Raw genomic sequence first — 10799 nt, forward strand, 5'->3', positions numbered from 1 at the left:
AAAAAAAAAAAAAAAAAAAAAACTAGCTCCTTACACACACACACACACACACACACAACCAAAAAAAAAAACAAAAAAACAAAAAAGTGAAATACCAATTATGTCACAAGACCTATTTAATTTCTTAAAAAATGGTTAACAGATATGGCTTGCTTTCTATATCTTTATAGTTTGTTTATTTATTTTTTTGTTTTAAAGATTGTGTTAGATGACTCACATTGTGATACTATTTTCAAATTTACAGCTAAGAAAAATAATATTAAATTACTGATCGTTTGGTCACAAAACTATTGTTGTAACAATATTGCTATTACTATTAGTCAAATAATTCATATCAGAACGACACCGTTGGTCGATACTAATCATGCAAGAAAAACGTGTCGTCCTCCTTCTGAAGCATTTACATGTCCGCACCACCGTAGCCTCACCTGTATTTATATATATATATATATATATCTATACACATACACATACACATACACATATCCTTCTAGTTCCATGTCTGAAAACCAAAAATACTGGTTTTCTTTCTACTCACACTCGCTCTCAATTTCAGTCTTTAGTTTTGGGCTGTTGTAGAGGTCAGTCAGCTTCTTCAATTTTTGTTTTGTTTTTGTTTTTGGTTTTCTTTTTTCTTGTTGATATTAATTATTTGAGTTTTGGGTTTGAATTTATTTCGGGCGTTTGGTCAATGAGCATCTTCAATTTTTGTTTCTGTTTGCTGATATAAATATTCTGAGTTTTTGGTTTTAATTCCTTTCGAGAAATTGAATCTTTAGGCAGTTTGTGAGCTTCTTTAATTTTTTTTTTGTTTTTTTTTTTTTTGGGGGGAATGTTGATGTATAATAAAACAGTTTAATTTTTCAGTTATAATTTATTTTTGGATATTTCGTCTTAGAGCTGTTGTTCTTGCTGGATTTTGGTTTCTCAATTTGAAATTTCTACTGGATATTTTCATTTCTGAGTTTGTGCACTGGAAATTTCTTCAAAATCCCATTTCATACGCTCATTCTGAAACAGAGCCCATTTCTTTTTCCATTTTATAGGTTGATTCCCTTTATATATGTAGGTTTCTATGTATGTTGACTTCATTTTACAAATCTATTAATGCAACGGACCAATTCTATGCATTTCAAAAAGAGAGCTCTTCAATTTTGCAGAAAATATTTAAGTGGTTCTGTTTATACACTTTCTTTCGTTGGCCTCTAAGAAAATCCTGGAGAATCATTTTGATAACTTTATCATAACCTGTGTGATTGATTGAGTTTGCTTCCAACAGTAAAATGTGTTATATCCATGTAGACAGTTTGATAAAGAAGTAGACAATCTTCTCAGGATTTTATAACCATGGCTACAAAAAGAGTGAAGAGAAACTGTGGAGAAAAAAAGGTACAAAATGAGCCCGACATCATGGCCGAAGACCGCATATCACAATTACCTGATTCTCTCATACATTATATTTTCTCATTCCTTCCTACCATTCATCTTGTTAGAATGAGTCGTGTTTCAAGGCGTTGGAGACGGATGTGGGTTTCCACTCCCTTTTTATATTTTGATTGTCAATTCAATGATGTTACTTTCACCAAGCAGGTAAATAGATTAAGTATGTTCCTAAAATTTTTGGGAAACTGTTTGAGATGTCGAAAGCTATACATGCAACCAGATACATTCATAACAAGTTTGAAGCTTCACACGTACTATAAACTTGGACGCTATGCTGCTCAACGTGTAGATAATTGGGTGAGGTTTTCCATTCAAAGTAAAGTGAAGGAGTTAGATCTTCAAGTGCGAGGGTACTGTACTCCTCCGTTTGTTTATACTGCAAGTTCATTGATGCAACTGAAGGTTCATATGGGGTCTGAGGTCGCTTCACTTTCAACCTCAAGTTCATTAACTCATCTTGAGTTAAGAGGTTTGAAGCTGGAGGTTCGTTTTCTTTCAAAGTTTCCCTCTTTGAAAGTTCTTTCTTTGATCTCTGTGGAATCTAATTATGAGTCATTTCAAAATCTTATCTCTGGATGTCCTATTATTCAGGATTTGCATTTACTAGACCCAAAGGAAATTCATCCTATGCATGGATATCTATGTAGGTTGGATATAAGCAACATAGATTTTCCTGCTAAAACACTTAAAACTCTCTCATTATTTTCTGTGACGTGTGCTGATCAGCGGCTGGAATGTTTAATTTCTGGGCTTCCCCTGCTTGAGAGATTAACTTTAATTTGTTTTTATGGAGTAAATATTAGTATCCTTAGTCATAGCCTGAAATATTTATCCTTTGATCCATTTGGGGATAACACAAAGGCCAAGTTTGTAACACCAAATTTAGTTTACTTATATTTGAGGTGTCGTGTCTCGTGGATCATTTCCATTGAGGCTCCCAACCTTTTCCAAGGCGATTTGAGTCTTTCAGATGGTGGCTATAAATCAGCTTCATATTTTGATCTTGTACATTTTCTTGCAAATCTCAACGGCTTGAAGAAGATGAAGCTGTCTATCGTCTGGGATGAGGTATTGATAATTGCTTGCTTTGTTTAGTTTTCTATGTTTTATTTTCACAATTTGTAAGTACAAGGTTGATTACCGATAATACAAATTTATTGTGGTTAAATTTTGTAGGATATGATTTTTCCAGAAGATATAAGAAATACATCATCTCCTCCCTTGCCTAATTTGAAGCATCTTGAAGCTTCCTTGTACGACAAGCACAAGAAAAATTCAGAACTGCACGAATTTTTGGTTTGGTGCGCACCTTCTGTAGAGACTGTCAAAATAAATGGTGAATCTTATTGCAAGTATTAAGGTCTTTCTAAAAGCTGACTTTTATACTTAAAACTACATTTGTAAAGGTTTAATTTTGGAGCTCACTTATGCACGATTGTTTCATGTTCATAGGTAATTTCAGTTAGGGTTAAATACATTTACTACCTTCTAGTTTGGCTCAGTTTCATTCAAGGCTTTCTAATCTTTTTTTTCTTATTTTGTTTGTTATGGGACAAAATTCAGAAACGCCAAGAGAACCATTGCTTGTTCGTTTAAAACTAGAAATTAGAAAAATATTAATTATTTAATGAACACAATTACTGTATTCGTAGGTTTGATCCGACGATAAAACCACTAAAAATACACTCTTATTTAAATTTTGGCCTGGTTAAAATCTTGCTTTTTGCAATTGTAATGCTGACTAAAAAACACGGTTATGTTTAATTTGAAAATTATTTGTCATATTCGGTTGCAAAATATATGAAAATAGAAAAGAATTAAAATTTGTTGGGAGGTACGGTAAAGGGTGAATTTATTTTGTTATTTTATATTTTTCCTTATTCGAAAACATAATAAATCAGTTTTTATTATTAAAATATCGATTTCATTTTTATCATTTATTTCATTTAAACTGTGCACCCTGCCTCTAACGGGGTGGGATGGAAACATTTAATCGGATGGCGGCAAAGATTGGCAAAATTTTTTTACTTTTAACTTTTTATGCTTTTTTTTTTTTCTTCGGAAATTCTCTGTTACGGATGTGCAAAAAACCCAATTAACTTATCAATCCAACCAATTTAATTCAATCCAACTTGTTTAGTTTACTTAATTTATATTAAATTGAATCAATTTTAGAAGTTCAAAGTTAATAATTGAATTGGTTCAGACTGTGTATAAGAGAAAATAAATAAATAAATAAATAAAACCTATCTATACCAAACTGATTAAAATATAAATACAAAAGACATATATTAAAAAATAATTTATAAATTATTGTTTTTTTGGTTCTGTTTAACATTTATCTTGGTTTGAATTTTTTAGTTAAAAAAAATAGTTATAATTGAAATATTATATTAACCAATTTTATTTTATTTATCTTATTAAAAAAATAAAGTTTTTCATTTTTTCAAACGTTAAGAGATTTTAATAAAAATTTTGGTTATTTTTTCGAAAGTAAAAAATTTCAAAAGCCAAATTTTTAACTAGTTTTTAAGATTCTAAAACCCAAACATTTATTAATTAAATCCAGAACTGATCATTCAATCAAATCCAACCTTTATCAGATTGGATCGAAATTTATGATGTTGATATCGGTTTGGATTTAATTGAAAATTCACAAACCGATTAGTAGTTAAATTAGATTGATTATTGCCAAAATAAATTAGTTTCAAACCGATAAATGCTCATACTTTCCACCCTGCCATAATTTTTAATAAATAAGTAATAAGGAATCTATGATACAGATGAAGGAATCTAAAGTAACGGATGACAATTAGGTAGGTCGGTCGGGGGTGGCATCCCCCATATCTTGCTCAACCCCCTAAAAGTACTCCCATACCCATTTCATATTTTCTTTTTCTTTTTCTTTTTTTATTTCCCTCATTTCCCCATTATTAAAAATAATAATAAAAAAAATATTTTTTAAACTTAAAAAATATTTTTAAAAATATATTATATATGTTCGAATCATGGGATAAAAAATTTGGGATGATTTGTAATATTAAATATATATATATATATATATATTATATTTATACAATTTATTCACAATTATTAATATAATTATATTTAAGTTTAAACAACATGTAAAATATAAATATAGAATAAATTTTATTAAATATACAAGGCAGGAATAAGATCCCCGTCCCGACCGACCTAGACATGGGGTTTTTGGCCCCCTCCCCGATCTCCTATTAAATCAAGTACTCCCTACCACATTAGGGACGGTTCCAGCAAGAACTGATAAAGTTGGGGCAAACTGCCATTTGAAATCTAACAAGAGACGGCGGCTAGTCCATGGCCATCTCTGCTCTTCACATTAATAGGAGGAAAAGGATTGAGTTTCAATATTGGCCTAAGTTCAGTCTTATATTTTATTTTTTTATTTTTCATTTCTTGGTGAGTAAATTGTAATTTTATTTGGATGAAAGAACATTATCAAAAATTGCTTATACAAGTATGACCTTGTCTTGACGAACAAAATTAATTTCAGTGGGTAAGCATCTCTATCTATATCATGAACGCATAGATTTGAGTTATACAGAAAATGAATTTGAAATATTTTGTAATTTAAAAAAAAAATATGATTTTAACTTTAATAGCATTTTGTTGGTTTTTTTATACAGTAATGCTACAAGGATAAAATAAAATAAAAAATTCACAAAAATATGGCATCTATTTAATGGAAAAAAGAAAGTAACGGAGTGACGCTTCTTGCCCTCCCCAAATTTCTTTTAAATGATGTATCAATCATCCATTGGTATCTCGTTGAGACGTGTAATGGGAGATAAAAAATTATAAAAAAAAAAAAAAAAAAAGTCATGGATCTCCTGATAAAGTATTTTCTATATATCTCTGCGTTCTCTTTGCTCCTTGTCTGAAAAGCCAAAGGACTAAGTTTTCTTTCTGATCTCACTCTCACTCTCAAAGGACTAAGTTTCTTTCTGATCTCACTCTCACTCTCTCTCTCTTTGGCTCTCAATTTCAGTTTTTTAGTTTCGTTGTGCGATTCCCCACCCGGGGTGTTAATACAGGTCAGTGATTTTTTATTTTTTATTTTTTGATATATATATATATATATATATATATAAACCATTTGGGAACCATTTGATATATATAAACCATTTGAATTTATTTTGGGCATTTGGTCAGTGATAATCTTCATTTTTTATTCTGGTTGTTTGTTGATATAAATAATATTTTGAGTTTTGTGTTTGAATTCCTTTTGGAGCATTTGATGATTTGAATCTTACTAGGCAGCTCGGTGACACTGAGCATCTTAAATTTTTGTCCTGTTTGTTTTGTTGATAATAAATGATTTGAGTTTTGGGTTTGAATGGGGTTTATGCGCTTCTTTATTGTTTTCTTATTATTATTATTTTTTGGGCATGTTGATGGATAAAACAGTTTCAGTTATAATTTATTTTTTTTATGTTTCATCTAATATGTATCGACTTCAGTTTTTCAAATCTAGTTATGCAACAAACCGGTCCCTTCGCATTTCAAAAAGACTAGTGGTCTGGAATTTTGCACAAAATATTTGAGTGTTTCTGTTTATATACTTTGTGTTCCTTAGCCTTTAAAAAACCCTAGATAATCATTTTGATAACTTTGTAATAGCCAGTGTGATTGATTGACTTTGCCTCCAACACTAAAATGTGTTATATCCATACGGATATTCTGATAAGCAAGTGGACAATCTAATCTTCTCAGGATTGTTATAACCATGGCAAGAAAAAGAGTAAAGAGAAACCATGGAGAAAAAGTACAAAATGAGCCCAACATCATGGCTGAAGATCGATTAGCACAATTACCTGATTCACTCATACATTATATTTTCTCATTCCTTCCTACCATTCAACTTGTTAGAATGAGTGGTGTTTCAAGACGCTGGAGACGGATGTGGGTTTCTACTCCTTTTTTATATTTCGATTGTCAATTCAATGGTGTTACTTTCGCCAAGAACGTGAATAGATCAAACATGTTCCTAAAGTTTGTGAAAAACTGTTTAAGATTTCGAAAGCAGTACATGCAACGCGATACATTCCTAATAAGTTTTAAGCTTTACTATTATATCCTCGGAAGGAATGCTGCTCGACAAGTAGACAGTTGGGTGAGATCTGCCATTCAAAGTAAAGCGAAGGAGTTAGATCTTGATGTGGAGGGTTACTGTATTCCTCAGTTTGTTTATCCTGCAAGTTCATTAGCTCAACTGAAGTTTTGTGCTTTGAATTTTGAGTCCACTTCACTTTCAACTTTTAAGTTCATTAACTCAGCTTGAGTTAAGAAATTTGAAGCTGGAGGCCCCTTTTCTTTCAAAGTTTCCCACTTTGAAACATCTTTCATTGATCCGTGTGGTATCTGATTATAAGTCACTTGAAAATCTTATTTCTGGATGTCCTATTATTGAGGATTTGTGTTTAGTCAGCCTGAAAGTAATTAATCATCATGGTTTGGATCTAAGCTCCATAGATTTTCCTGCTAAAACACTTAAAAATCTCACATTATCATCCGTGGAGTTTACTGATCAGGGGTTTGAATGTCTAATTTCTCGGCTTGCCGTCCTTGAGAGATTAACTTTAGATTATTTCGATAAGGTAAAAAATCTGAGTATCCATAGTCATTGCCTGAAATATTTATCTTTTTGTCATTCTAGGTGCACCAAAAAGACCACAGTTAGAACACCAAATTTAGTTTACTTACACTTCCATCGAGGCCCCCAACCTTTCCCAAGCCAATTTACAACTTTGTTTCTATGAATCAACTTCGTATTTTGATTTTGTACATTTTCTTTCAAATCTCCGAGGCTTGAAGAAGATGTTCCTGTCGCTCCGCGAACTGGTATTTATAATTGCTTAGTTTGTTTATTTTATTTTTTTCATTTTCACAATTTCCAAGTAGAAAGTTGATGATTAATGATACAAAGTTGTTATGGTTAACTTTTGTAGGATATGATTTTTCCAGAAGATATAAGAAATAGATTGTCTCCTCCATTGCCTAATCTGAAGCATCTCTATGCGACCGTATACCGTGATCACAAGAGAAATTCAAAATTGCATGATTTTCTAGTTTGGTGCGCACCTTCTCTTGAGACTATTGAAGTACAAGAAAAACCTTCTTATTGTTGGTCTTCTGTTTGAACTGTATTTGTAAGGTTTTAATTTTTGAGCTTGGTTGTTTTAGTTTCACTCTGTTTCATTTGAATTTATGACTTGTGTACAATATTTTTTTTTCTTTTTTTGTTTTTTGTTTTTTTTTGTTTTTTTTTTTGTTTTTTTTGTTTTTTTTGTTTTTTTTTTTTGAGGTTTGCTACCTATGATTTACAAATGTTACAAAAATTTGGACTAATTTCAAAACCCTAAGAGAATATTCCTTTTTGTTCTTTATAAAAGTATTATTATTTATTTATTTTATTTATTTTATTTATTTATTTATTTATTTTTATTTTTTATAGAAGAGAATAACACTCATTAATCAGAAGAAACAAAACTAAATACTTTAGACTTGTTCCACTCAATCATAGCACCATCTAACATGATCCAAAAGTTCTAGTAATGAAGAAAAGCTGAATAAACTAACTGCTGAGGTGAGCGAGGAAGAATACCATGTAAAATACCATTCTTTCGAAGCCCAAATTGTCCAAAAGATGTGCTTAATAATCTGATGAGATAGCTGATCCCCCCAAAAAATTCTGGGAACACCAAATGAAAAAAGTTCCAAGGAGTTGTCTCCAATAAAGCTCGGGAATGACCTATAAAAAGCTAGTAAGCTTCCAAATCTCTTTTGCATGAGCGCAGCCTCTCAAACCATGCATTTGACTTTTTAACAGTGTAGTGTCCATTTACAGATTATTCTTATCATTAATGGTAGCTCCCAATGGGTATAGCTAAAATGTTTTTCTTAAAAGTAGAGGTTAGAAAGTTTATAATTATCTTGCAAGGTTTCAAAGTGCAATTCTACATTTATTTTCTCTATTCATTTACATTCTGATTCCATATGTTTTAATTTCATTAATCATTGTTAGTTACCAAAGAAAAAAAAAAATCCTTGATATTTCATTTTTTTTATCGCTACAGTTCATTGATTTCATTTTAATAATCGAATAGTATATATACCTTTATAATTCTTACCTTTGAATATCAAGTGGTATAATATGAATTTTCCACACACATTAAGAGGGTTGAGTTGCAATTTTGGTTCAAAGTCAGACTTTTATTTGGACATTAAAATTAATACCAACTGTAACAGCACAGACCATCCGTATGAGATATTGTCCTCTTTGGGTCTGGGGAATCCTCTTACAATCCCGCATGAGATATTGGTCTCTTTGGGTCTGAGGAATTCTCTTACAATCCAGCCCTTAAGGTTTTGTCAAAACGCGTCTAAAACAATAGGTATCCACACCACCTTATAAAGCACATCACCTTATAAGGCGTGTTTCATTCCCCCAGCGTCCTTGCTGGCACACCGATCTATCCATACCGCCTTATAAGGTACACCACCTTGTAAGGTGTGCTTCGTTCCCCCCAGCATCCTTGTTGGCACACCGATCCAGATACTGATTCTGATACCATCTGTAACAGTTCAGACCACCCGCATGAGATATTTTCCTCTTTGGGACCGGGGAATCCTCTTACAACCCAGCCCTCATGGTTTTGTCAAAATGCGTCTCAAGGGAAAGGTATCCACACCGCCTTATAAGGCGTGCTTCGTTTCCCTTTCCAACCGATGTGGGACTTCACATCAACAATTACTTAAACATAACCAAGGCTCTAACTTAAACACTAGTTATATCAAAGAATTTAGTGGATTTTATAAAATAGATTAACAAATAAGATGATCTTCTATTATAGCTCTTTATTGTTTTATATGACTTGTTTGAATTTGAGGAAGGATATCAATATAACATCTAATTATTATTTTTTTAACAATGATTTCTTTTTTCTTTTCCTTTTTTTTTTTTTGGTTTTTTTTTTTTGGGGGGGTGGGTGGGTGGGGGGATTCTATTTTCTCCTTTAATAACCAAATTTCTCTTTTACTTGTAAAATATTTTTGGAGGGAAGTTTTTAAAACTTTTTTTTAGACTTTTAATATATGACAGACATTTTTTAGTAACTTTTTTCCAAATGATTTGAGAATATATATTGTTTTTCTACTTTTAAATGGACGCAAATAAAATGTTGGTATATCGTGTACCATATCATCCATTTATTTTTTATTTTGCAATAACCTTATCATTTGATATAAAACAATTTAGTACCCTACAGCATTATTGAAGATTTTTATATTAGTTTTTTTTTTAATGAACTTTTAAACTAATTATATAAATTATAACTTCTCGAAGGAAAGAATATTTATTTTATTTATTTATTTATTGAAGGACAATAAAAATTTTCATTAAAAAGAAAGGTGGGCTACATATTATGGAAGGTATCTAATAGCCATGATGACAATCCTCTTTCTCTCAAACCATGGTCTCATAAGTCCAATGAAGAAAAAATCGATGACTCTAACAAAATATCAACGATAATATTGGATTTCAACGAGCATCAACGTCGACAGTGGAAGATATTTTGGTCTCTCTATCTCCCTCTCTCTCTCTTCCTAGCTACAGATGCCAATTTTTAGCAACTAGAACTTTTCATAACACTTCTTGTAACACACCGTACCAAAAATATACATGATTAAACAAGTTTGACCAAATTAACTAAGTTTGACCAAGTTTGACCAAATGAACAATATATGGGTTCAAGTTGACTTTTTCAATAGCCAATATTTTTGGTTTGACTAAGGTACAATGGTGTAGATCTCGTCAATACGAGTTCATAGACTTGCAGCACGCCAAATGCTGAGTTACGGATAAAAAGTTATGTTTTTGAGAAGTTTTAAGCATAAGTTTTAAATCAGTGTCCAAGCTAGTCCCCCAGTTTTTGTCTGTTAGTGATCAAAGGCTTTATATAAGCCTAGGTAAGCATGTCAAATAGGAAACAAAGCCCAAAATACCCATTTCTTCCCCAAAACCCAAGAAATTCTCTCCTCAGACCCGTGGGTCCAAATTGGGCCGTTTCGACCCGTTTACCGTCGAACCGGATCACCACCGTTTTGCCCATTTTCTGCCAACCACCACTTACATGCACCAGCCAACTAGAAAGGTCACTTGAAGGCAAGCTCAGCCGTGAAGTGGCCGGACGTGCCCAGATCGGGGCGGCGAAGTCCGCATTGGCCGGCGAGGTGGGTCGCCAGATTTTCTCATTTCTCGGCCGTTTCAGGCCAACCCATACACCTTTTCCACTATTTTTTACCCCTTTAAACTCATT

The 10799-nt window shown here is 32.1% G+C and overlaps 1 protein-coding gene across 4 annotated transcripts; it reads left to right on the plus strand.

The window, feature by feature from the left end:
- Positions 1 to 479: 479 nt before the first annotated feature.
- On the plus strand, positions 480 to 2955 carry LOC125418178 (F-box/LRR-repeat protein At5g02910). Of its 4 annotated transcripts, none has more exons than XM_048477941.2 (3): positions 480 to 581; positions 1303 to 2511; positions 2620 to 2955. In XM_048477941.2, exons 2-3 carry the CDS (start codon positions 1348 to 1350, stop codon positions 2800 to 2802), a joined length of 1347 nt encoding a protein of 448 aa, XP_048333898.2. In that variant the 5' UTR covers positions 480 to 581; positions 1303 to 1347; the 3' UTR covers positions 2803 to 2955. The 4 variants fall into 4 exon arrangements, with proteins under 4 accessions (XP_048333898.2, XP_048333899.2, XP_048333900.2 ...); XM_048477942.2 differs by having other exon boundaries at positions 1336 to 2511; XM_048477943.2 differs by having other exon boundaries at positions 486 to 1926; positions 2035 to 2511.
- The last annotated feature ends 7844 nt before the right edge of the window (positions 2956 to 10799 follow it).

The sequence above is a fragment of the Ziziphus jujuba genome, chromosome 3 (genome assembly GCF_031755915.1).
Source record: "Ziziphus jujuba cultivar Dongzao chromosome 3, ASM3175591v1".
Classification (NCBI taxonomy): Eukaryota; Viridiplantae; Streptophyta; class Magnoliopsida; order Rosales; family Rhamnaceae; genus Ziziphus; species Ziziphus jujuba.